Source organism: Prunus avium, chromosome 6, assembly GCF_965620075.1.
Source record: "Prunus avium chromosome 6, drPruAviu1.hap1.1, whole genome shotgun sequence".
Classification (NCBI taxonomy): Eukaryota; Viridiplantae; Streptophyta; class Magnoliopsida; order Rosales; family Rosaceae; genus Prunus; species Prunus avium.
Genome location: NC_142289.1, coordinates 34,067,661 through 34,094,909, shown reverse-complemented (window position 1 = coordinate 34,094,909; position 27,249 = coordinate 34,067,661). Strand labels below are relative to the sequence as shown.

General features: G+C 37.1%; 3 protein-coding genes and 2 pseudogenes across 4 annotated transcripts; 1 reads left to right on the top strand and 4 right to left on the bottom strand.

The window, feature by feature from the left end:
• The first annotated feature begins 1,555 nt into the window (after positions 1-1,555).
• On the top strand, positions 1,556-3,437 carry LOC110770016 (scarecrow-like transcription factor 11 (SCL11)). Its single transcript, XM_021974090.2, has 5 exons — positions 1,556-1,754; positions 2,016-2,110; positions 2,592-2,673; positions 2,779-2,858; positions 3,040-3,437. The coding sequence occupies exons 1-5, from the start codon at positions 1,713-1,715 to the stop codon at positions 3,293-3,295; spliced, it is 555 nt and encodes a 184-aa protein (XP_021829782.2). The 5' UTR covers positions 1,556-1,712; the 3' UTR covers positions 3,296-3,437.
• Positions 3,438-5,204: 1,767 nt separating this feature from the next.
• Positions 5,205-8,051, bottom strand: LOC110770019 (scarecrow-like protein 30). Its single transcript, XM_021974092.2, has 2 exons — positions 7,739-8,051; positions 5,205-7,651 (listed from the first exon to the last, which is right to left on the bottom strand). The coding sequence occupies exon 2, from the start codon at positions 7,636-7,638 to the stop codon at positions 5,563-5,565; it is 2,076 nt and encodes a 691-aa protein (XP_021829784.1). The 5' UTR covers positions 7,639-7,651; positions 7,739-8,051; the 3' UTR covers positions 5,205-5,562.
• Positions 8,052-10,592: 2,541 nt separating this feature from the next.
• LOC110770020 (scarecrow-like protein 30) lies at positions 10,593-13,430 on the bottom strand. Of its 2 annotated transcripts, XM_021974093.2 has the most exons (4): positions 13,332-13,430; positions 13,186-13,225; positions 13,036-13,071; positions 10,593-12,913 (listed from the first exon to the last, which is right to left on the bottom strand). In XM_021974093.2, exons 2-4 carry the CDS (start codon positions 13,202-13,204, stop codon positions 10,767-10,769), a joined length of 2,202 nt encoding a protein of 733 aa, XP_021829785.2. In that variant the 5' UTR covers positions 13,205-13,225; positions 13,332-13,430; the 3' UTR covers positions 10,593-10,766. The 2 variants fall into 2 exon arrangements, with proteins under 2 accessions (XP_021829785.2, XP_088110050.1); XM_088253924.1 differs by lacking the exon at positions 13,036-13,071 and having other exon boundaries at positions 13,332-13,347.
• Positions 13,431-14,464: 1,034 nt separating this feature from the next.
• Positions 14,465-17,201, bottom strand: LOC110770014 (scarecrow-like protein 33 pseudogene; annotated as a pseudogene).
• Positions 17,202-19,562: 2,361 nt separating this feature from the next.
• LOC148294084 (scarecrow-like protein 30 pseudogene) lies at positions 19,563-22,144 on the bottom strand (annotated as a pseudogene).
• Between the last annotated feature and the right edge of the window lie 5,105 nt (positions 22,145-27,249).

Genomic DNA, 27,249 nt, shown 5'->3' with positions numbered 1-27,249 from the left:
CAATAACTCTTCACAAATATTTGTCATTAATATCTATGTGAGTCAAATTTAACACATCTTTCAATTAATTGGAGACAAATACCACTAAATTAAAATTAATTACCATAGAATTGTAATCCAAAAGAAACGAAAAGTTATGAAAAATAGCCCAATTTGAGCTTTTTAAAGAATTTTGCCTCTTTTAACTTTTTAAATTTAACCAAACCGCAAGGTATGAACAATATATGACAGAGTTCGAGCATTATTCTATGGGACCCATATGATACTTTAAAAACAAAGTTATTTAGGGTGTTCGTGGATTCAAATATTTTAATATTTAGAATATAATCCAATGTACATTAGATTTCAAATATTACAATTTAATTAAATCCAATCCAATTTGTTTTAATTCACATGGGTGATGGTTGGTTCTTTATAAGGGAAAATAATCGTTGTCAGATTTGCTGTAAGAGAAAGCATTTTGGCGTTTGATAAATTTTTTGTTAAAAATGTTGTTGGTACTGATTCCTGCATAATTAGAAAATGATTCATGTATAATCATTAAATCTCGCACATCTTCGAAACTAATTCCAGCATAATCAGAAAATGAAAGAACCTCTTTAGCTGTTTTCCCTTATAATTTTCTCTCAAATAAATTTTTAACAACAAGTGATTTTCTCATAGTTTACCAAACAAGCTGGGCTTCCCAAATTTTTTTAAAAATCACTTATTACCCAAAATAAGCAATGCTAAACTGGCACTTAAAAACCAAAAGGAACTATTAAATCATTAAACAATTATCTCAGACTTTATCAAATCACAACCTTAAAAATTTAGGGTGTAAGTTTGTAATTAACCTTTCAACAACAAAAAAACCTTACTTGAATTCAACTCTCTCTCTTACACAAGTATTTTGAGGCGAAATTCTATAGTGATGGTGCCATATATGGATCCCTCATATAGACCTTCATATTAGCCACATGATTATTTCATTAAAATTAAGTGAAGTTAGAGCATCCACAATGATGCTCTCTATTTCTTAGCTAAAATTTAGCTAAAAATATAAGAAAGCTATTTTAGGAGCTCTCTAAAAAATTTCAACTCCAACCATACTCTCTAATTTGGAGAGTCATAAATGCTATAACTCTTTTTCGATTGGTCCATCTCTATTAAAAAAATAAAATAAAAAATAATTAGCATTAAATAAAGGTTTGAAATACTCATTAAATAAAGCAACATTAAATTATAGGGAGCCACTAGGAGTCCTTTCTCTCTCCTCATATTTAGGAGCTCTTAGAGGACTCCCTATTTTAGGAGGTGGATAGGGAGCATGGTTGGAGTTGCATTTTTACAATTCCTCCCTAAAATTTGTCTAAGGAGGTGGTTTAGGGAGCCCATTGCGGATGCTCTTACTATTCGGATGATTGATTTGGGCTTTTGCAGTCCAGATCTGAGCCAGTAACATTTGGTACTCTGATTGGCCCAGAGGCTAGCCTGAAGGAAGCCCATCACTAGCGAGGGACAAATTTGTCTTTTTGTTCTGTAATTTACCATTCTTCCCCAAAACAAAACCCTTGTTCCTCCTCTTAGTCCCCTCCGGAAGTTGGAGAACAAATAAAGGAAGCTTCTTTCCTTCACGGCGAGACAAAACTGAGGCTTCACGGAGAAATCAAGCTTAAAGTTACAGCCTTGAGCTTTCAATTGGATTTCAGAGGAAAAACTCCGACGCTGATATGGCGAAGCGAGAGCTTTCCAGCACGCTTAGGAACTTAAAGGTAACAGAATTGAAGAAAACAGCTACACGAAACACACTCCTTTTCCTTTTTGTTGTTTAAAAAAAAAAATTAATGGTCAGTATAGTTTCTGTTTGAAGTATTTTTTTGATAAACCCACGTGAAATTTGATCAGGGGCTTGCTTAAATTCATCTTGGCGTTCTTTAATTTTGAATTTTTTAACTTTCTGGTAAACCCATAATTAGCTTTTCAAATACATTAATGCATATGGTTTTTTGTTTTGTTTTGGGTTATTACCGTAGTTCATGCAAAGAGCAACTCAGAGAGAGGAGAAGAAAGAAGAAGATGTCAAACCTGCTGGCGATTTTATTTTCCCTGCCAGCCAAATAAGGAAGTGGTAGCTTTTCTTTCTGTTTATTCCTTGTTCTGATATTTCTCAAACTATTTGAGCTGTTTTACTTCTTGGGTTACATTAATGAAAGAATATATAATTTTAAGGTTCAGTGTGCATTATTAGAATTTCATTATAGTTTTGTGCCCACCTCCGGCATAAGCATATATTGTCTTTTGCAGTACTTCGCTTCTTGAACTTTTTTTGTTGAATTGCCAAAGGGAAAAATTCATAAGGTTACCCTTTGAAGGGCTAATTTTACATAATTAGCTTTCATAAGGTTACCCTTTTCAGAAGCGTTTAGTATGTTGATGCAAAGGCATTAATGACTCAAAATAGATGCCCTAAGGCGTCAATTAAGATAACTCTGTGCATTGAACCAGAAATGATTGCCATTACCTGCTATAGTTATTCATTAGTTACATTAATCCACCTTCTTTCTTCAAATTTGACTTACTTCATGTGGACGGCTGTGCTCATGCTGCAGTATGGTCATAATGGAAGGTGACCCCCATCCTGGAGCAATTAGAGGGCGGATGTCATTTCAAAGTTTCAATCCATCGATTGATGTGAGTATAAGGTTCATGGACCTTAAGATTTCCAATGACTATTAATTTCTTGTGTACTTCTTGATTGGCTTTTGTTCACCTTACATAAAAGTGTTTCCATGGTAGAAACTGAATGAAGCATCGGCAAACCCTTGTCAGCCTGCTGCCACTTCTTCTGGTATCCAAAATGAAAAAGGGTCATTTAGGTGGGTGATTGGACATTTCAGTCCTTTAATTATTTGTTTTATTTATAAGAATTTATTGTCTCTGTAAAAGAATTTTTTTGCTCCAATGGGTTGAGACTAAGAAATATACGTTGCCTAAATTTCTTCCAAAAACTTTGGTTTCTGCTCTCCTATCTTCTTTCTCCTATTTGCATTTCCACAGAGAAAATGGGTCCTCAACGGATGAAGCAGAGTGCTCAAATACTGATAAGTCGAATTGTGAGCGTGATGGAGACCATAAAAGAAAACCGTCTGAAGTAGTTTCTGGAAAACAATATCCGAACAAGTCTCCCAAAGTTGATCAAGGTGATCAGCTGTCATCACCAAATAAAAGTAAAGGCTCGTTCAAGAAACCAAAGGGTGAAAAGCTGGACTGGAACATTCTTAGACCGACAAAAAATCAAAACAAAAGAGGTTGAACATAACTAGGTGATTCACTTGCAGTTGTGTGAATTTTATTTTTGAATGGCTTTCAGGCCCTAAAATTTGTATCTGTAATCTTGCTGTCCAATTATTGACGCTCAGTTTTCATAACTGCCATTTAAAGTTGTTAGCTTTCAAGCTGAACTAATTTCTCTATTTCCGACCCAAAAAAACATAAAGACTTCTAGCTAGTGCTGCTAGGATAATTCAAACTGGGTTATGTTTGAAAGTTGTGGTTATTTGTTACCCTCTAGTGCCAAAGGCTATTTTTCCCGAACTTCTTGCACTAGCTGGAAAAGATGAATGCATAAAGTTGTACTAGTTTTTACATTATTTATTCCAATCAAGCTTAGAAAACATTGATTACATTATTATGAGCTACACTTTTGGCATATATGTTGCTTTGAACATCACAAGACCCATCCTGAAGTATGATTTTTCCTAAAGAAAATTTTGAATGTCAAGGCCACTGATTTATGTGCCTTTCTGGGTTCTGTATAAACATGAAGGAATTTTCAGGATGCCGTAGTTGTAAAAATATGCACGGATCTAAAAGAGTGGCCCTTGCCCAGCCCTCTTTGTCTGTGTCACTGTCCAAAATAGGGATTGTGCCTTACATTTATCTGTTAGTATTTGGATTGTGAATGTTGGTTAGTTATGATTTACTGGCACACTAGTATAAAGGGAAAGGTATATTTTGCAATGACCTATGCTGATATTATGTTTCAAATTCCTAATTGTTCTTGATATAAGACATGTATCATCCTTTCTAGTAAATTGAAATTTAGCCAGTTGATTGATGAGAAATAATCCCTTATTTGTTTCACTCCTCATTTCCAACCCATCTTTGATGATTTGAAAGGCCAAGATTCCTTGCAAGGTGCAAATACTTGCTTGGATAATTAGTTCTGGAAGATGTATTATCTGTGATGTAATTCAAACTACGAGGCTGAACATTAGCTTATCACCTCATTAGTGCAGTATGTGTAAAGTTGCATTTGAAAGTGTTGACCATTTATTTTTCACTGCCCCATTGCTTTGAGGTTGTGGAATATGTTGTTCTGGAGAGCAACATTGGCTTGGGTGATCCTGTATTCTTGTGCATCAGCAGTCGAATTTTGTGCTTTTGGACAAGGAAAAAAGAGGCTAATTTGTGGAGTTGTAGTATGTTGCCAAATTTTTGGGTTGTTTGGTTGGAGGAGAGGAATGGTAGCATTTTCTAGGGAAAAAAAAAAGTAGGGAGGGGATATTTTGTTGAATAGGGTCAATTTTTGGGCACCCCTATGGGGTTCATCAGTCTAATGAAGGTAGAGATATTCCATTATTTATTTAATGCTTGATTAGAGGATGCATTATTACAAAAACTCAGCAGTGGCACCGCATCTCTTGATGAAGAACGGCAACAACATGGTTCTCAGTAAAGCTGGATGCAAAAGAACAATACAACACATGGTATCCAAGTCGTTGAAGTGGGATGCCCAGTTTTGACATCCTTAAGATATGTTTTAAAGGTTCTGGGTTTGTTGACGTGTGCGAGACCTAGTAGATCAGTGTTTGATAAGCGTGTGTGAGATTGTAAATCAATGACTTTGAACATTGATATTCTCTTTATTGTTCTGGCTGGAGCCTGCAAGATGAGTATCTCGATTTGAGGTGATGAAGTGTTGCACGGCTTGAAAGAGAGATGAATTGATAGAATTTTGATCCAAAGTGTATGCTGTTGGATATTATGATTCAAATTCTGAATTTGTCTACATTAATACTGTTAAGGACGTTAGTATTTTTCAAGCAGTCATTTGGATAATAAAATATTTGTTTTCTTTTTAAGTAACAAATCATGACGATGTTATAAATATGCTGTTAAGCAGCAATTAGTGCTATGAGACAGATCATGATACCAAGATATTTAAGAACTATGAGAGTCAATTATAGACTACATAACTCTCTGTTTATTAGAAAAAACTTTCATTAAGCTGAATTATGTAGTACATGCAAATCAGTTTGTAATAGAGGACACAGCTAACCTTGACCCCCTTATAGCTAGTACATATACATCATGCTCTAAGCAGCTCTAGCTAATCTCTGCCAGGCTGAATGCTAGCACGAAACACATCGTGCAACGCTTTCGATTCGATGCCAGAGAAGCCAAAGAAGAATGTAACATGGATAGCAACCCTTGAAAGTTCTTGTTACATTGATTATAACTGTGGGAACAAAGATGAAAGAGAAATTTCTCATGGTATGAGGTCTCCTTCTGTAAGTCTCAAACAGGTTTCCAGTAAGATATAGCATGAATTATTCTGCCTTTCCATCCCTGCAAGACCCACATGCCATCCTCGTCAACAACGAAATCTTTATGGTATTCTGACGTTACCATACTCCTGACTTTCTTCAAGATCTCCTGGTCCAGTGGTAACTGCCTAAACCCAGCCCTCTTGTTTCTGAACTGCCACTGCTTGTATGTCTCAGGCCTTTCAAACCTCCTTGAACCCTCACATGCTATTACATTGATAACATCCCTACCAAATACTTCTTTTTCAAAGAGTAGCCTCTGTTGATCTTCTCGGGGCAGAGTCTCCTCGAACATGTCGAACAGTGAAGAGAAATGGAAGAGTGCTTCCCGGAAGCGTGTGTCAAAGAAGGGTGCATTATAGGACCCATTGACTACACCATGGATAAATATATCTGGGTTAATTCTCCTGATCAACTTCAAAACTGTATCCCTCGGACTGTCTGTCACTGTTTCATCGGGTAGGTTCTTCAACCGGTACAAGCAGTTCACAACAATCAACTCATCTCTGTCAATTTTGATATCCTCATACTGAATAGTTTCCCAATTCTTTGCTATGACATTATACTCAAATGGGACTTTAAATCTCTTGCAGTAATTTGCCAGGCGTCGCCCTGTCGCTTCAACCCTTTCTGAAGGCCGAAAACCTGGTTGGGGAAACTCAACTCCAGTAATGCGAAGTGTGGGAGGTCCACCATGTCTGTTGGAGAGGCCTTGGATCAAGCAAGGCCATTGGTATCCATAGAGAACGCCAAAATCAATGATGTGAAGCCTTGTTGCTTTCTCTGCTAGTTTTGCAATTGTTCGGTTAGCATAGAAATTTGACATCTTCTGGAAGGGGCATGCTGTAATGTAAGTCTGGTAAGCTCTCAAGAGATCAGCAGCTGACATCTCTGGGTTCAAGGGAACTCCTGCAGCCAAGCGTAGTTCAAGGCCATTGGCTAAGTAATGAGCTAATCTCTGGGTTCCATCACCATAGGGAGAAGAGTGCTGCCTTATCTGCCTGAGTTGCTCATTTGCAGTCCTTATGTCATAGCTTGCAACAGCTTGTGCACATTGAGTTAGCAGTGTCCATAAATCAACCCCTCCTGTATTGTCATCCGGTTTTTTCTTGTGTGTTTTTTTGCCTTTGGATCCTCTTGACTTCCTGTTAAGCTGCAACTTTCCGCTCCCCTCTTTGTGCTCAGATTCCTGAGGAGAACATGATTGAGACTCTTGCTTTTCACCTTGACAGAGCAGTACCTTATCAAACAGTTCAGGTAGCTCAGATTCATCATCATAAACAGCTGATTGCTTGTTGCTCCTCCCTTCATCAAGATCATCGTCGTCTTCCCGCTGACGATTTTTCTTGCTCCTTGATCCACTTGGTGAGCTACTCCCATCTTGGACTGAATTGAAACTCACATCCTTAGCCAGCTCCCTTGGTTCTATAGGAAATGATGAGCCGCTTTCTACATCTATGATTTCACCCTTTCCATTTGAAAGTAAAGGATTTGGAACTAAAAGGGTATATGCAGGAGATTCAGTAGCAGAAATTTGGATATGAGAGGATTGGAAAACATCTTGAACACAATCCCAATCTGAGCCAACCCAGTTGCTAGCAGCAACAGAGCCATTACTGCTGTGGTTACTGCCCTCATCTGGGTTCTCAAAATTTTGGTAAACTGAAGTAAGAAGTGAATTGGCTGAAGAGGGATACTCTTGAACCAGGGCATCATGTAAGGATTTTTCAGCAGCTTGGAGGGCCAAACAGTCCTGCAGCATGCAGGGCTTATTCTCCAACTCTTCCTCCATAAGCATCTCACTTATGTACTTGAGAATAGCATTGGAGGATTGACTGTCTGGAGAATCCACCTCTGAGCTGACGCCCGACAGTGAGGAGAAATCACTAGAAGGGTCTGGATTGACTAGAAAGAAACTGGGATCTGTGAAATCATGATCGGCTTCAAACTCAGTAACAATATTCTGATTCGAATAGGCCGGGACGGAGCCTTGATCAAATATGAATTTGTTCATGGAACTGGGAATTTCATCCACAAAGGTATCCATCAAGGCCACCAATCTAACAGGATTCAAGAAAAGTTAAATCTTACAAGAGGTGCAAATGGAAAAAAAAACAAGATTCAGGTGAACATGTACAATATCAAACCTTAGATATCACTATGAGAATAGGTAATAACCGAAGTGTGCAGACAAAATGTTCAGATATGAAAAGCTTAGACTTGCAGGGTGCGTATGAGAAATCACAGTCAATGAAGAGAGTAGGGAAGTGTCTATGAAAGCTTATATGTTACTGGATATTTTTAGTTCAAATAGCCGCCAACTTAGAATAATTCAGGGCTACAAAACCAGTCAAGTTGGACTTCAGTGCTCAATATCTTAAACTATTAAAACAATAATGGTGATGATTCTGATGAGTAGAGAAGTTTGACCCTCAGTTTTAACAGACCACACCTTCCAGGAAATGAGAATGCAATCTTTATCCTGAAAATGGATCAATGTTGTTGGAGGAAATTTTATAAAAAAAGAAAATATAAAGCATCACATTCTCTTTCCAACATTGAATAATTCTTTAATACATGCATTAATATAAAAGGCAATTAATTATCAGATTACTTGAATCTGCCTCATAAGTCAGCCAACTTAGTGCCAAATCTACCCTCAATTGCTTGTATTTTATGGTCATTATCTCCACCCCCTTTACCTTTTGCTTTCATTATTGTATAACCTTTGGATTGTCATTACTGGAAACAACGGCTAATTTGCTGCCGCCATTGTTTATTACTAAATGAATCAATAATGTAGTCTCCATCATCATGAGCATAGAGAGCTTATAGTAAACAATGAACAAGAGAAGAATCTTGGACTGTTCTGATAAGATATTTTCGCCCCCTGGGAACCAAAAGCACCACATCCATCTGTATGTGAAGTGCAAAAGGGAAGGGGACCAAAGATTGCATGATACTCTTCTTCTTTTTATGTCTGTTGGATTCTTGTATAAGTCAGCCCTCTCACTCTCACGGAGTGGGGTGGGACTCACATGTTGGGTTTGCATGTGAGTCCCATTATTTTATGAGAGGGCTGCCCTATACGACTGCCCTATCGAAGAGCAGAAGACAAGAATCAAACACTTAAATGAGTATCTGACATTAATATAGAGTAAGTACTTTACCACTAGAGCTAAAGGCTCACTAAGTGCATGAGACACATTACACAACCTGAAACAACACAAACAAATGAAGTTCTAAACTTTCTGCATTATATTTAAGGAAAGAAAAACCCTGGAATGGTGCAGTGGGCTGCTGCCTTTAATCTATTCAAATCGTTCAATCATAAAAGGAGAAAAGTATTATTCAAGGGGATCCAATTTTGTCTGACATTTTATGATGATGGGTCAGATTCATCCAATTCGATATGTATCTCTACCTAGACACATTAAATTATTTGATTCCCACCCAACTTTAGTTATATCATTTATCAATAAGATATGGTGGGGTTTTTCAACTAAAACAGTCCTTTGAATTTCCCAGAGAAAGGCTTTGACTTTTGATTGTTTCTCCATCTGGTTTGACTCATGCATTGAGGTTTCTTATGTGGCACACAAAATGATGTCATTTGCTTCCTTATTCATTTTCATATTTATTTGCCTCTCTGTTTCTTTGTTTGCTCAACAAGACAAGGGAAACAAACAAGAATGACATAGAGAAGGAACAATACAACAGAGCAAGGCAAACCAGACAAGACTATTGAAGCATTGCACCAGCATACCTAGCACTCACTCGCCAGTATTGACTGAGTCCAGTCCACCTTGTTCCTCATGCATTTAACCCACATTCCAACCAAATTCCGAAAAAAAAAAAAAAAAAATCTCATTTGAATGGAATTCATATGTATATATTTTTTTTCAGTCCCCTTTTATTGAGGGATCTCTAAAATAATATTTGAGGAACACCCTTTAGGGTACCTTACGATTTTTTTTCAACGATCCAAACCGTCTATTTTTCAAGTCTTCATTCATAGATTATCTTTGCAAAAAATCAGACAAATTGAAAATCATTAAGGCATCTAATTGAGACTAACAAAATCAATGAACATGGTGCTTCAAGAAAGTACTTAAATTTCAATAATTTAATTGAATGGTCAAATGATATCGGATTCAAGTGATTTTTTGTATAGATGATCTTTGAATAAATATTTACAAACTAGACGGTTTGGATTAGTGAAATACAATGCGTAATGGGCCCTACAAGAGTGTCCCTCAATAGAAGCTATATATATAATAGAAGCTATATATATATATATTGTCTGACTGCCATGGTTTACCCACTAATTATTGGTGGAGGACGAAATCTTAATAGGTGCTCTGGTGTCAGAATATAAAATGATTGTTGGTCCATATTCTCAGTCATTACTATTAGGTAGTGAACTAGTAAACTTTATCAAGAATATCTGAATATTACTATATTAGAGTAAGAGAATTCTGACTTTGAGTCCTTGAATAGATGAATGTCAATGAGGCCTAGCAGTTAAATGGCACTGTAAATCTTTGGATATTTTGGCCTTTGGATATCCTAGTCGAACAAGTAAGAGGCAAGAGAGTGTGTAACTAGAGAAGCATAGAAATTAACTTGTTTATGAAAACAGAGTAAGTATCAAGATGAAAAGACACACTCATCATCATTAACCTAATGGTTAAGCAATTTTGCTGTTTAGATTAACCCTCATTTCGATTATTTCTTTTACTGCGTAAATTTCAATTTCGATTTCATTGCTGTGATTTTGATTGATCCGTTTAAGTCATTAAATCTGTTAAGCAATAGCAAAAATATACCATTCAGTTTATTCCCCATTACCTAGAGTTATATTTGCGCATACAATCTGCGCTGAGGGTCCGGGAGCCAAGTGACTGCACTTAAAGACCATAGTATTGCAGAAGTTTCCATGCTAAAATATTTTGGCCACATTTTAATCATCCAAGAGTTTCGTTTGTCAAGAAGCTGAGATGAATAAATGCACATTTACAATCAACTCATAAACCATAGCTACATTTTACATATAATACAAAGGATACGACACAAAACATCAAGAACAAAATGAATACAGCTTGTAATAGTTGTATATTATTCTTAAAAACTCCCTCCTAGGACAGCCTGACACAGAAGGCCATTGTGAAACTCTTAAGCAGGCTTCCAAAAAGCAAGACCCATGATAATTCTTCCTTTCCATCCCTGCAGCATCCAGTGGCCATCTTCATCGATTCTAAAATCATTGTGATAACCCATCACCTTCAACATAGTTTTCACTTTCTTCAAGAGCTCCTGGTCTAATGGGAGCTGCTTGAAGCCAGCCCTCTGATACCTAACCTGCCACTGCTTGTATGTCTCAGGCCTTTCAACTCTTTCCAGTCCCTCACACGCTATGACATTCATTATGTCTTTACCAAATACCGCCTTTTCAAACATCAGCCGCTGTTCATCTTCGCGAGGAATGGTGGCCTCAAACATATCAAACTGTGCAGAGAAGTGAAAGAGTGCCTCTCTGAACCGTGTGAGAAAGAAGGGTGAATTGTATGCCCCATTGATAACTCCATGAATGTACAGGTCTGGATTAATTCTCTTGATCAACTTTAGGACAGTATCTCTCGGACTGCTGGCCATCACTGTTTCATCAGGTATGTGCTTTAACCGGTGCATACAATTAACCACAATCAGCTCATCCCTGTCAATTTTAAGATCCTCAAACTGGATAGTTTCCCATTTCTGAGCAATGACTTTGTACTGAAATGGGACATTGAATCTCTTAGCATATTTATCCAAGCGGCGCCCCGTCTCTTCAACCCTCTCTGTAGGTCGAAAACCTGGTTGGGGAAGCTCAATTGCTGTCATCCGAATATTAGGAGGTCCACCAGGTCTCTTGGAGAGACGTTGGATAAAGCAGGGCCATTGGAAACCATAAGAAATACCAAAATCAATAATGTGAAGCCTTGTTGCCTTTTCTGCTAGTTTCATAATTGTTCTGTTGGAAAAGAAGTGTAACATCTTCTTGAAAGGGCAGTGAGTAACATACAACTGGTAAGCTTTTAAGATTTCAGCAGCCGGTGTCTGTATACTTAAAAGAGGCGAATACGATGGGGTTCTTGTGCCAGCCAAGCGTGCCTCTAGGCCATCAGCGAAGTAGTGAGCTAATCTCTCAGTTGCATCACCATAAGGGGAAGAGTGCTTCCTTATCTGCTTGAGTAGTTCACTTGCAGTTCGTTGGTCATAGCTTGCAACAGCTTGTGCACATTGAGTTAGCAGAGTGCTAAAATCTACTACTTCCCGTTTGTTATTCTGTTTCTTTGAACGCGCTGTTTTAGACCCTTTTGACTGCTTGTTAGGCTTCAACTTCCCACTTCCCTCATTTTTCAAAGGTTCATCATGAGAACAAGACTCAGACTCATGATTCACAGGACAGAGTAGCACCTTATCAAACATTTCTTGTGGCTCAGAGTCATCAGCAGAAGCAGCTGACTGCTTATTGCTTCTCCCTTCTTCTGCATAATCACCATCCTCCCTTTGATGATTTTTCTTTCCCTTCGATCTATTTGTTGAGTTGTAGCCATCATTTTCTGTCTTAGATGCTAAATTCCTGAACAGTGTGTTAGGACCTTGGGACATGAATTGGTACTTCTCCAAGTCAATAATTCCAAAATTTTCATTTGGAAGGAGCTTTCTAGCTTCCCCTACCCCTCCAAAATTCTCATAAAGTGAATCTGAAGCCAAAAGGGTATCAGGTGGAGACTCAACAAGAGAAGATTGGACATGAGAGGTTTCTGAAGAATCAAAAACCCAGTCTGTTTTTTCAGCCCTATAATCATTACTCCTGTGACAACTATGTGTTGAATCATCATCTGAGTTCTCAAAGCTTTGGTGGTCAGAGAGAGGGGGTTGGTTGGGTGAAGGAGGATCCTTCTGGTTAAGGACATCATAAAAAGATTTTTCAGCAGCTTGGAGGGCCAAACAGTCCTGCAACATACAGGGTTTACCCTCCAGGTCTTCTTCCAGAAGAATATCACTTATGTACTTGAGCACAGGCATACTACAGTCACTAATGTCAAAAGTATCTCCATCTGAACCAGAGCTCAAAGAAGTACTTGAATCACTTGGATGGTCTGAGTTGGTTGGAAGGAAAGGTGGATTGGTGGGTTCATGATTTACTTGGAACCCATTTACAAGATTTTGATTAGAATGGACTGGAATTGAGCCATGGCCAAAGTGGAATTTTTCCATGGGGACAGACGATCTTTCAAGAAGGGTATCCATAAAAACCACCACTTGAGCAGAAACTGTCAAGAAACTCAACTGTGATATTGAAATTTTGGAAATGAAGTGAAATTAAAGTTTGAATCTTATCCTATAATTCACAAACCAAATAAGAACTGGAGCCAATTGGTTAAGTGAGAAATACCCAGAAAATTGGAGAGAGAGAGAGAGAGATTCAGATCTGAAGAATATCAGCAAACATGTTATGAACAGAAACAAGATTGAACAAACAAAAAGTTGAATGAAAGCTGAAACTCCTTAAAGAAAAGAATAACTAGCAAATATAGCACCGTACCTCTGTGTCTGTGATGCATCAGAGTTACCTCATACGGTACCTGAGGAGAAAAAATAATGATCAGACAAACTGACAGGATATTTATAAAATAAATTATATATCTACTCCTTTTGTTTTTCGTTTTTAAACCAGCTATATACATGAACCTGCTTTCTGGGGAGGTCTTAACCCTTAAAGTAGGACAAAAGTCAGCCGCCACCTTCTGGTAAAAATTGCAAACCAAAATATAGGATGGCCAATCAGTTTTGGACATCAGCATCTTAGTGTGTGTGGGAATGAAGAGGACGTAAACGTAATTATGAACTGCACATGGGCTAACCAACAAAATGTCTAAATCCACGCGTGATTAATTTGGTTTTTCTGGCTGTGGTTGGTCCATTCCAATTTTGGCAGAAGCGAAGATTCACCATGTTAATTTTTTAAGCTAACCACAATTTTTTTATAACATTATTTCTAGTGTAGACTTGTAACTCAAGGGATTAAATTACATTTGAGTATTGTAGGATGTGTACATGTCACATCAATTAATAAATCAGTCTTATTAGATGTTGATTGTATGCATCACTTGTCATATTATGTGTTACTTAAATATGGTCTCCCTAGCATTACTCGAGCATTTAACCATGCATTCGAATTCACCCGAAGCTCATTAAGCCATCATTTTTAAGTCTTCTCTTCAAAAGGGAAAAGGTGACAAATGAATCTCGTTAAGCCATCTTCTTTGAGTCTTCTCTTTGAAATGTTTTATCTTTTATCTTCCTTTTTTTTTTCTTTTTTTTCTTCTTTTTCCTCTTAAGATAATCATATGTCACAGGTCCATTAGAGTACAATTACCTAACATGTTACCCTATTTTTTATATATAAAAAAAAGAAAAAGAAAAGAAAAGGAAAAGGATTGAATCATGAAGTTACAAGCCTAGCAGTGGAAGAAGCGGTTTTAGGTGACTTCTAAATTTATTCATGGAACTATAATGAACATTGCACCAAGTGCATTCCATTCCTCATATATTTGAGGTTAAATGAAGTCATTGCTGGAGGCAGAATAGGACATTCATCATCATCATCATCATCATCATCAAATTTAACAATGGAATAATAATCTTAAATTTTAGGTTGCATTATTCTTCATTGCTCTCACAAGATTTAGGTTTGTTCCTCATTTGCAGTTAAATAGAATTGAAAATTTCTTTTACTGCGTATCGTTCTTTTGATTTCAAGTTCATCTGCTTGCATTTTGATTGCTTGCTTCAAAAGATACATATCATAGATCAAGCTCCAATTGGCAGATTGAAAGAAATTGAAAATTTAAGATAAAAAGGGTACAGGAAACATTGAAGATCAAAGAGAATACAAATTGTGAAATTTTCTCTTAAAAACGTTCTCCTAGGACATGACGCTGCAGTTAGGCATCAAATTGTGAAACTCCTATGCAGGCTTCAAAGCAGAAAGAGCTATGATAATCCTTCCTTTCCATCCCTGCAGCATCCACTCACCATCATCTTCAATTCCAAAATCCTTATGATACCCCATCATCTTCGACATAGTCTTCACTTTCTTCAAGAGCTCCCGGTCTAATGGGAGCTGCTTGAACCCAGCCCTCACATACCTAGCCTGCCACTGCTTGTATGTCTCAGGCCTTTCAACTCTTTCCAGTCCCTCACACGCTATGACATTCATTATGTCCTTACCAAATATTGCTCTTTCGAACAACAACCGATGTTCATTGTCGCGAGGGACAGTGGCCTCATACATATCGAAGAACGCATGGAAGTGGAAGAGCAACTGTTTGAACCGTGTGACAAAGGCAGGTGCATTGTATGCCCCATTGACAACTCCATGCATGAAAAGGTCTGGATTAATTCTCTTAATCAAATTTAAGACAGCGTCTCTTGGATTGTTCATCATTACTGTTTCATCAGGAATTTGCTTTAACCGGAACATACAGTTAACCACGATCACTTCACTTCTGTCAATTTGAAGTTCCTCCAGTCGGATGGTTTCCCATTTCTTAGCAATGACATTGTACTCAAATGGGACATTATACCTCTTAGAATATTTAGCTAAGCGGCGCCCTGTCTCTTCAATTTTTTCGGCAGGTCGAAAACCTGGTTGGGGAAGCTCAATTGCTGTGATACGAAGATTAGGAGGTCCACCAGTTTTCTCTGAGAGACTTTGGATAAGGCAGGGCCATTGTAAACCATAAGAAATACCAATATCAATAATGTGAAGCCTTGTTGCCTTCTCTGTTTGTTTCATAATTGTTCTGTTGGCAAAGAAGTGTAACATCTTCTTGAAAGGGCATACAGAAACATACACCTGATACGCTTTTAAGATTTCGGTAGTTGATGCGGGCAAAAATAGATCAGGTGAATATGCTAGGGATCTCGCACCAGCCAAGCGTGCCTCTAGGCCTTCGGCAAAGTAATGAGCTAATCTCTGGGTTGCATAACCATAGGGGGAAGAATGCTGTCTTATCTGCTTGAGAAGTTCACTTGCAGATTGTTGGTCATAGCTTCCCACAGCTTGTGCACATTCAGTTAGCAGCTTGCACAAGTCTACTACTGGCCGGTTGCTGTTCGGTTTCTTTGAACACGTTGTCTTAGATCCCTTTGACTGCTTGTTGTGCTGCAACTTCCTAGTTCCCTCAGCGTTTAAAGATTCATCATGAAAACAGGACTCAGATTTAGGATTCACACCCTGTAATACCTTATCAAACATTTCTTGGAGATCAGAATCGTCAGCAAAAGCAGCTGACTGCTTGTTGCTTCTCCCTTCTTCTGTGTAATGACCGTCCTCCCTTTGATGATTCTTCTTTCCCTTTGATCCATTTGTTGAGTTGTAGCCATAATTCTCTGGCACGGATGCCAAATTCCTGCACAGTGTGTTAGGACCAGGAGGCATACACTGGTACCCCTCAAGGTCAATGATTTCATTTCCTTTCCCTACACCTCTAAAATTCCCAAGACTTTGCATCCCAGAAAATGAATCTGAAACCAAAGTGGTATCAGATAGAGACTCAACAGGAGAAGTTTGGACATGAGATGTTTCTGAAAAATCCCAAACGCTGCCTGTCTTAGCAGCAATAGAGCCATTACTGCTTTGAAAGCCAGAAATAGAGCCATTACTGCTCTGAAAACCACCATCTGAGTTCTCAAAGCTTTGGTAAACAGAGAAAGAGGGTTGGTTGGGTAAAGGAGGATCCTTCTGATTAAGGGCATCATAGAAAGATTTTTCAGCAGCTTGGAGGCCCAAAATGTCCTCCAACATGCAGGGCTTATCCTCCAGGTCTTCTTCTAGAAGAATATCACTTATGTACTTGAGCACAGGAAGATTGCAGTCACTACTGTCAACAGTATCACCCTCTGAAGAAGTGCCTGAATCACTAGGACGGTCTAAGTTGGCTGGAAGGAGAAGTTTATTGGTGGGTTCATGATTTACGTGGAGCCCATTTACAAGGTTTTGATCAGAAGAGACTGAATTTGAGCCATGGCCAAAATTAAGTTCTTCCATGAGAAGAGAAAAAACAACCTAACTAGCAGGATTTGGTCACAATTTTTATTTTTCAAGAAACTCAACTGTGATATGAAATTTTGGAGCTGATGACCAAGAAGCTTTGGAAAAAAAGAAAAGAAAAAGCAAAGTATGAAACTTAAGATAAAACTGGAGCCAGTGGAACAGTGAGAAATAGCCAGAAAGAGAGTGCAAGATTCAGCAAAAAACAGAAAACAGCTTATGAACAGGAATAAGATTGATCAGACAATAATGGAATAAAATCTGAAACTCATTCAAGAAGGAAACTAAGAAATATTGCAGAGTACCTGATATTTCTGGGACATTAAAATTATCAGACAGATGCTTGGTTTCTTTTTTTTGTGAATAAAATCTGGAGAACCATCTTCAAAGCAATGAACCTTCTGAGAAAGTCTTAACTAAAAAGTATGACAAAGTCAGTCGTCGACTTATAAGAAAAAAGCAGTCCATATAGGAAGGCAATTTTAGAATTCAGTGTCTTGGTGTGGGGACGTCAAAAGAGCCAATATTTCTTGGGTTCCCACCATATATGGCCATCTATTGAAATTTTTGGCAGCAGTGAAATCTGATAATGTTAATTTTTAAGGTAACAAAAGAATAAAAGTTAGCACTCCCAACTGATCATCTCTTTTATAAAAAAAAAAAAAGTAAAACATCAAATTCAAAAAAGCCGTTTTGTCTTTTTCTGCTTGTTTCAAATGCGTGGGCTGCTGGAATTGCCCTAAAGATATGAAAAGGGTCTTGTGGGTGAGAACAATGCTTGGCTCCTTTACAAAACAACACGGTTTTTTTTTTTTTTTTCCCCAACTCCTTTAACCCAAGCCTTTTTGTTGGTTTTCTTTAACTTGGGTTAGTTTCTTTTCCCCTTCTTCTTCTTCCTCTCTCTGGCTGTTTCTTCTTTCTTTCTTCTTCCTTCTTATAATTTAGGAATTTGGGTGAAATAAAGACCACCTTTTTTCCTTTTTTTTTTTTCCACGATCCTCATATCAACTGAAGATAGACCTTCATTTTATTTCCATTTTGGCTGACTTAGTATGGTGTCTCCGGCCTTTTTTTTTTTTTTTTTTTTTTCCAGTTTCGCCTGACTTGGTGTGGCTAGAATGGCACCGGCAAATTTTTTTGGTTTCACCTCTATTTAGCATGTAAGTTTTCTCCTCCTTCCCCCTCTCCCTCTCCTCCTCCTTTCTTCAACAACCATGAAAAATCTTTTTTTTAAACAAAGAAAAAAACCTGCAAGTCACCCTCCCCTCCCCTGCCTTCGTCTCTTCCTCCTTAACTTACCCAAGTTAAAAAACCAGCAAAAGACTTGAGTTAAAGGAGTTGGAAAAAAAACAAAACAAAACACACGTGTTGTTTTGCAAAGAAGCCACGTTACGTGTTCAGGAGGAATGGCAAGCATTGTCCTGGAAGGAAATGAAGTTGGAATCAAGAGCGGAACCACACTAAGGGCTACAGTGGGCTGTAGCCCAGTGTGGTTTTTTAAGAAAAAAATATAAAACTTATGTATTTAACTTATTTTCAATATTATCAGTGATTGTGTACAGATTACCTTATTTCCACTTTCAACATTTAAGTAAATGTCTTTGTCATTTTACTTTTATTTATTTTTATATTACTCCATTTACTTAAGTTTACAATGTAAATAAGGAAGTACCCCTTATTTGGATTCAAATAAAAATACTAAAAAATCAAATTCCCACCAAATCAAAAAATGAAAATTCGGTTTTAGTGCAAAATACGATTTATGCTAAAAATGATGGCTCATTAAGTCAATATATACTTCATACTAAAATCCCATAAAATCAAGTTTTCTTATTTGATGTGTGAGGAATAAAAGCCGCCAAATATTACCTTCAGAAAATGATTATTCTGAAAACCCTTTTTTCATACTTAGTCAATGTTTTTACATAAAACAATTTTTCATATATGACATGAATGCATGAAGGAACTAAGGTCAATCTAAGTAAAAAGCCTTAGATGTTCAATCCACTATGGTGTTAAACCCTATTTGGTTTATGTTAAAACTTATTGAAAATTAGTTTATGGAGCTATGAACTAGCGTGGTTTATATGATTTAATGTTTACTTTTATTTCTACAAAGACTATAGAAATTGTAAGTACAAAAAAAAAATAATCATTAAATTTTAAGTTAACAACTTTAGCTAGCCCACCCGTTGAAAATTTCCTGGTTCCGCCCTTGGTTGGAATTATATGTTTTCCTCACAATCAACCGCGTCTGAAAAACAACCAAACAAGACACAAATGAAAGAATCATAAAAGCAAATTTACCAACAAAAGAAAGAATCATAAAAGCAAAGCCTCTAGAAATGGAGTAATTTTCCAATACAGATGAGACATGCGGAATTATTCTCCAATACACATAGGACATAAAAATAAAATATTTCCACATGTTCGATGTATATTTGATGGTACACCACCGGAACATACAAAAATTTATCCTAGAAATGAAATTGGAATTATGTGCCCCGACATGCGGGAGGCACTATATGAACAATGCAGTCTTCCACAACCTTGTTGACCATCTTCAATTGTTTATTCTTCATTGCTCTCAAAGATTTGAGGTTGTTAAGCATCTTCTAGCTTAACTACATAGCTCTTTTATTTTGAGTTCATAGCTTGAATTTTGATTAACTGTTTCAAGTCCTTAGTCTTTTAAGGAATAACAAGATTTAGAAGTTAAATATGTGCATTAGCCAAGAAACCCTACTTAGAACCCCTAATAGTGTAAATGTATGTGGACTACAACAAATTGCATTTGAGCTTCCTCAAATAGTGCTCTGCTCCAGCTTAGATCAAAATATTGCAAATCCAAGATCAAGCTCCCATTGGAAGAGATGAATAAATAAAATTAACAATGAACTCATTACAACATGACAAAACGGTAAACACAACTTCGTCAATGGAAGGAAGATTAAAGGAAAAATTCAAGAGCAAAGAGACTAAAGATTTTATAGTGGTCTAGGCTTTTTTCCAAAAGGAAAGAGCCATAATGGTTCTTCCTTTCCATCCCTGCAGAATCCAATGGCCATCTTCATCAATCCTAAAATCATTATGATAACCCATAAACTTCAACATTCTCTTCACTTTCTTCAAAATCTCTTGGTCTAGTGGGAGTTGCTTGAACCCAGCCCTCACATTCCTAACCTGCCACTGCTTGTATGTCTCAGGCCTTTCAACTCTTTCCAGTCCCTCACACGCTACGACATTCAATATATCCTTACCATATCCATATTTTTCGAACATCAGCCGCCGTTCATCTTCACGAGGAACACTGGCCTCAAACACATCAAACAGTGCAGAGAAGTGGAAGAGTGCCTCTCTGAACCTTGTGACAAAGAAGGGTGAATTGTATGTCCCATTGACAACCCCATGAAAGAATAGGTCTGGATTAATTTTCTTGATCAATTTTAGGACAATGTCTCTAGGACTGTTCACCATCACTGTCTCATCAGGTATGTGCCTTAGCCGGTTCATACAATTCACAACAATCACCTCATTTCTGTCAATCTTAAGATCCTCAAATTGGATTGTTTCCCACTTCTGAGCAATGACATTGTACTCAAATGGGACATTAAATCTCTCAGCATATTTTTTCAGGCGACACCCCGTCTCTTCAACCCTTTCTGTAGGTCGGAAACCTGGTTGGGGAAGCTCAATTGCTGTGATACGAAGCTTAGGAGGTCCACCCGGTCTCTTGGAGAGACGTTGGATAAAGCAGGGCCATTGGAAACCATAAGAAATGCCAAAATCAATAACGTGAAGCCTTGTTGCTTTTTCTGCTAATTTCAGAATTGTTCTGTTTGCCAAGAAATTTGACACCGTCCTGAAAGGGGATGAAGTAACAAATACCTCGTAAGCTTTTAAGATTTCAGCAGCTGATATCTGCATACTAACAAGGGGAGAGTATGATGGAGTTCTGGCTCCAGCCAAGCGTGCCTCTAGGCCATCCGCAAAGTAATGAGCTAATCTCTGTGTAGCATCACCATACGGGGAAGAATGCTGCCTTATCCGCTTGAGTAGTTCACTTGCAGTTCTTTGGTCATAGCTTGCAACAGCTTGTGCACATTGAGTTAACAGTGTGCTCAAATCCACCAGTTCCCTGTTGTTATTCTGCTCCTTTGAACCAGCTGTTTTAGACCCTTTTGACTGCTTGTTGCGCTGCAACTTCCCACTTCCCTCAGTTATCAAAGATTCATCATTAGAACACGATTCAAACTCATGATACCCAAGACAAAGTAAAACTTCATCAAACATTTCTTGCGGCTCAGAGTCGTCAGCAAAAGCAACTGGCTGCTTGTTGCTTCTGCCTTCTTCTGGATAATCACCATTGTCCCTTTGATGATTTTTCTTTCCCTTTGATCTATTTGTTGAACTGTAGTCATCATTGTCTGGCCTCCTCATCAGTGTGTTAGTAGCTGGAGGCCACTGATCAAGACCCGGAGGCATTAACTGGCACCCCTTCAGATCAATAGTTTCAAATTTTACCTTTGGAAGAAACTTGCTTGCTTCCCTTAACCCTCCAAAATACTCGAGCCTTTGCATCTCAGAAAGTGAATCTGAATCCAAACCAGCATCTGGTAGAGACTGAACAGGAGAAGATTGGACATGTGAGGTTTCAGAAGGATCAAAAACCCAGTTTGTCTTTGCAGCAATAGAGGCATTACTGCTATGACAACTATGTGGGAAATCATCATCTGAGTTCTCAAAGCTTTGGTAAACAGAAAGAGGGGGTTGGTTGGGTGAAAGAGGGTCCTTCTGATTAAGGACATCATAGAAAGATTTTTCAGCAGCTTGGAGGGCCAAACAGTCCTGCAACATGCAGGGCTTACCCTCCAGGTCTTCTTCTAGAAGAATATCAGTTATGTACTTAATCACAGGGCGATTGTAATCACTAATGTCAGTAGTATCTCCATCTGAACCAGAGCTCAAAGAAGTATTTGAATCACTAGGGTGGTCCAAATTGGTTGAAAGGCAAATTGGACTGGTGGATTCTTGATTTACTTGGAACCCATTCACAAAATTGAATCTTTCCACGGAAAGAGAATATCTTTCAAGAAGGGTATCCATAAAAACAATCTATCAACCAATTTACCTGGTTAGATTTTTTATTTTTCAAGAAACCTAACTGTGATATGAAATTTTGGAATAGAAAGGAATTGAAATGAATATTGGAATCTCAAGTTATGAGACTCACCAAATAAGAACTTGACCCAATTGGGCAAGTGAGAGATACCCAGAACACAGACAGATAGCAAGATTCAAATTTGCACAATATCAGCAAACTGGTTTATATTATGAACAGGATAAAGATTGAACAAACAAAAATTGAATAAAATGATGAAACTTCTGGAATAACTAAGAAATATAGCAGAGGACCTCACGCCTGAAGAAAATCATAATTACCAGACAGCTATAATGGACTCTGGACGTGTATATATACATGGGAGAATATGCTTATCCTCCGAGAAAAACAGAAGCTGGAAGATGCATCTTCATAGCAATGAACCTTCTGGGAAGGCCTCGTTGAACCAACCGCCACTTTTCTATATTATTACCAGTCTACAGAACCACAAAGGATAGCCGATGAGGTTTTGACATAAAGTGTTTTCAAGCTTGTGGAAGAGTCAAGAGGACCATCCATGAAAGTACACAGAGCAAATCGACAAAGTTCTAAAAGTCGAATCCAGGCGTGATTGACAATTAACAAAGTTTTTGACTTCTAATTATAGTTTTCTGTTCAAACTAATAGAATAGAAAAATAGAAGATTGACTATGTGAATTTTAAAGGTAACTGATGGATCACGGTCTGGAAATAGGTCACTAACAACACACACGAACACTCAAGTTTATGACTAGTGTACACTCATATATATCATAGTAAATTTATGCCACAAAATAAACTATTTCATTAATCAATCAACCAAAACTTCTCTACAACTATTACGTTAGTCTTATTTATAGGCTTTACAAGATTTGGGCACCAAGGCTACTTTGTCCAAAAGTAAACTAATTAATTATAAAATCACACATAAATAATGAAAGATATCCTAAAACTACCTAAATAAGAAAATAATAATACCTCATGAAATAACTAATTAAATGGTAAATATATGTCTTGATCCACCCCTTATGCTCCTACATCAAACTCCCCCGGTTGGAAAGAATTCATCCTCGAACTAAAGCCCTTCATTGAGGAAAAATCCGAATAAAATCTTCAATTGCTTCATATTGATTCTAGATCTTTTAGCACCCAATTAAAACCTTCCTTCCCAAATAAAAAGATATTTAGAATATTTCGTTATTCTTGGCTTCTTTTTACTTCCTTTAACAATGCAAATGTTTCTCTTTAGAACCTTCAACCGATTGACAAAATCAACCAGATTCTTGGCAACCTTCCAAGTGAAAACATTAATGCCCATAAAATCAATAATATCTTTGGAAATTTTATCAATTCTCATTTCTTCATTGTCCTGTTTAATAAATTGCTTATCAAATTGCTTTGAATGCCCAAACAATTTTAATTGCAATTTTCACACTTGCAATGATCAAATATTGGAGGCAAATCTAAATTTAATAAATTTGGTGAAGAACAAGATGCACCAAAATTACTAAATCTATTTGTACCTTCAAATACACAATGAGAATCAATGTGCCCATATTCACTTGACTCACACAACAGAGCGCAACAATAAGAAGGGCTAGTACTCTCCATCGAGACTCTCACATCTTAGAGTGTCAATGCGAGTTACTCAGTTCAGATAAGGGTTAATCCCTCCCCATTAGAACTCTTACCTATCCGGGTTGGAGCTTTGATGCGAGTGATGCATTCCATAAGTTGATGTAGCATCCTCCTAATTTCCTCCATGTCGTTGTAGTTGTCGACACGACTCTCCATCCAAAAACCTCCCCGAGAACGCAGATCTTGAGTTGTAGCTCTTATATCAATTTATGGGGATCGAGATTTGGACATAGGTCACCAACAACACACACGAACACCCAAGTCTAGGGCTAGTCCAAACTCACATATATCATAGCAAATTCATGCCACAAATAAACTATTTCATTAATCATCAACCTAGCATAAGACTTAGGCACCAAGGCTACTTGTTTTTTTTTTTTGGGTGAAAAGGCTACTTGTTTTAAAAATAAACTAATTAATTATAAATTCACACATAAATAATAAAAGATACTATAAAACTACCTAAATAAGAAAATAACAATATCTCATAAAATAACTAATTAGATGGTAAATATATGTCCTGATCCACCCCTATGCTCCAATATCAATAACAAAAGAATAAAAGTTGGTTTATGTGAAATGGAAAATATATAACAAAAACACAATCGAGTGTGAACCAAATGAAGTTTCCCCAGTCTAAGAAACAAAACAACCAAAATCACCAATTCATAAAAGTGTGACCTATAAGGATATTCACTAAAAACTTGTACCAAACCTAGCACTTAACAATAATAACACCAAACAAAATAGCTTCAAGTATTTCGTTTTAAAACTAGCCTATTTAAATCAATAATTAGTTCTCATCGCAAACTCATACTATAACTAGACCTAGTTGCATTTTATTGGAATTGGAAGAATAACAAAAATAAATTTTATTTTACTTTTTTTTGTTTCTGAAGTAACTCTCATCAACTAGCACTATAGATCCGGCTTTACCCAAACGTTTCTAGTTTACCTCAACATTCCCCACTTGCGCAACTGTTGCTCAGCAGTTTTTGGATATCAAACGGACCTCTCCAGAATGTCTTGGAACGAGCATGAAGAAATTAATGATACTTCTTTTTCTTTTGAGTTGGCCTGACGGATCATTCACTCAAGACCTTTGGTCTCTACCCCAACTCGATGAAAAAAATAGAATCACTTCTTATGGACTCGAGGAGAATGATTATGATCTAGTTCATGGCCTAGTAGAAGTAGAAGGCGATTTGGGCTTTTATGAGCCTCTAAAATATCTTTTATACCATGACCAATGCCCAATTGGTTCTATACATGTGAGTCGTTGTTGTTGTCAAATTCAGCTGCACCAAAATTGATTCAGCTGCATCCTCAACTTGTGATACTCACAAGTGCAGGAGCCGTGCGGTAGTATAGCATATGTAAGTGCGAGGTCGATCCCACGAGGATTGATGATAGATTGATGCAATTTGATTTCCTATACAAAACTGAAATGGAAACAAGATTTAAAGAAAGTAAATAACTAACTCAAGCAAATAAGTTACCAAGTTCAATTTAGATAAGATTGATTCTAGCTAAAGTATGATTAAGCCATGGTGTTTGGTCCTAACCTTGTATTCCTAATTCCCTAATTAGATCCTTGTTGTCGAACCTAAATTAAGCAATAGAAATCCATTAAGCATAGAAGAATGTTTTAAACAACCAAGCATGTAGCTAATCCCTGTTGTCGAATGTCCATACATACTCTTCCTATTCATAGTTCAATTTGAATTAAAGCATATGGTGTCTACTTTTAGTTCCAACCAAGATATTTAACATACAAGTTTTAATGGTGATCAATCATTCAAACAAGCATATTAACCTATAAGCATGATGAATAAGAACAAGAACCGTAATTAAAACTTGAAAACTAATCAAACTTGAAAACTTAAAATAAGAAATTACATTACAATGAAAAATAAAGTACAACTTAGAAAAACATAAAGGAAAATTTATTAAAAGGGTTTTGTTACAACAATTGAGAACTTAAAAGAAAAACTAAGAGAATTTGAAGAAGAGAAGGGAGAGGAGCTCTAAAGAGATGTTTGAAAGCTCCCCCCTTGGGGTGTGTTTGAAAGCTTAGAGAACTTCACTATTTATAGGCCTAAGGGAAGTACAAATCTGATTTGAGTATTGTCTCTACCTACAACACCCACTTCACCAACTTTATCTAACTTCTCCACTAAAAACAATTAGCTCATGCATGACAATGCACTGCAGTTAGCTTGTAGGCTCATTTTAGGCTTGTTCCTCCATTTAGAAAAATATGAAAAAATATGGATCTTGAAGCTCTTTGTCTTATCTTTCCAACCATATGTATCCTAGCTCAAGGAAAAATTGGAAAGAGCTTCAAATATCATTTTTGGCACGGTAATGCAGATGCTGCAAATTTCACCTTTAGTTGCCAAAACTTGCATAACTTCCTCTAGAAGACTCGGAATTATGAACCATAAAATGCTTCAGAAACTGGACGTCCACATCTTTCCAATGATGTATGGCTCATTAGCTGGTTCTTCTTGAGCACCTACAATCTAATCTGTGAAGTTGGCTGATCTGCAGACACAATTTTGAGCTAACTTAACTCCAAAATGCATTAAATGAGTCCCAAAGTTTAATACACTGAAACAAAGATAAAAGAGGGTAAAAAAACACAAGTTTAGCTAAAAAAACATAACCAAATCATAAACTAGAAAGGTACAAAATGATATGTAATTATGCATTGATTACTCTCTACTAGGAAAAGAATTGCAATACCTAAATGATAGTGTGCAATATCTATCAGCCATAGGCCTTCAATTTTGCGGAGGTAGCAAACCCATGTTTCACCTTGAATTTGTCAAAATATGCGGAATCATATATATTTTTCTTTTTATATTATAATAGTATATTTAGATTTTTTATTTTTCTTAGAAGATAGAAAGGGTACGCTTTCTAGAAGATTTGCTCGAGGCTGCTTCGATTTGAGAAGAAATACGTTTAAGTGCTTAGCTTGCTGATGGAACTCCTTTCTCGGAGAAAGATGAAAATACCAACTTGCGACTCCGGAGAGCACAATCTCACAAAATGTTCAATAGCAAAACAAGTTAAATTGATCGGTTTTTTTTTTTTTGGGTCAAGTAAATTGATCGGTTAATTCAATAAGAAATGGGCTTTAGCGCTTGATTTCATTGGTACCATCCAACTGAATCCAATTCAATTGTTTACTTATTCAATTTCAGTGAATTATTCTGCCAATTAACTCTAGATTTTTGCATCCACAATAACTCATCTTAATCCATGATTTCGCAGAATTCATCTTGCATATCCCTCTTAAGATTCACTAAAAATGGGTTAGCAATTAAGAATGCAATCCCTCTTAATGGTCATTGAATTGCATGTCTGTTGCATATTAAATCTACCAACACATCTAATGAATGCAATCCAACAATTAAGATTAGAAATATATAACTAATCCTTAACATGCTTATCTCCTACATCAAACTACTGATTAGGTACTAAATAAAAGTAAAACCTAACACTACATAGTGATGTAACGGTCAAACCCAAATCCTGCTGCGTGATCATCATTTATTTGAAATCATAGTCTTCCTCTTAATCTACTTTTGTCATTTTCATCACATAAGGATGAGCATATATTATAGAATTTACCTGCTGGGTGTTGTGCGGAAGCGTCAACCAATTGTGAGTGAAAAATAAACAACAACTAGCAGGAGATAAATGGAACACAAAACAACACCAACAAGAACACCAAGATTTATACTGGTTCGGCAATGCCTACA

Coding starts and splice junctions, on each gene's coding strand:
- LOC110770016 (XM_021974090.2), top strand. CDS start 1,713: ATGGCGAAGCGAGAGCTTTCCAGCACGCTTAGGAACTTAAAG. Junction 2,111..2,591: donor GCCAGCCAAATAAGGAAGTG/GTAGCTTTTCTT, acceptor CTCATGCTGCAG/TATGGTCATAATGGAAGGTG. Junction 2,674..2,778: donor GTTTCAATCCATCGATTGAT/GTGAGTATAAGG, acceptor TTTCCATGGTAG/AAACTGAATGAAGCATCGGC.
- LOC110770019 (XM_021974092.2), bottom strand. CDS start 7,638: ATGGATACCTTTGTGGATGAAATTCCCAGTTCCATGAACAAATTCATA.
- LOC110770020 (XM_021974093.2), bottom strand. Junction 12,914..13,035: donor CTCTCTCTCCAATTTTCTGG/GTATTTCTCACT, acceptor GTTTCTTGACAG/TTTCTGCTCAAGTGGTGGTT.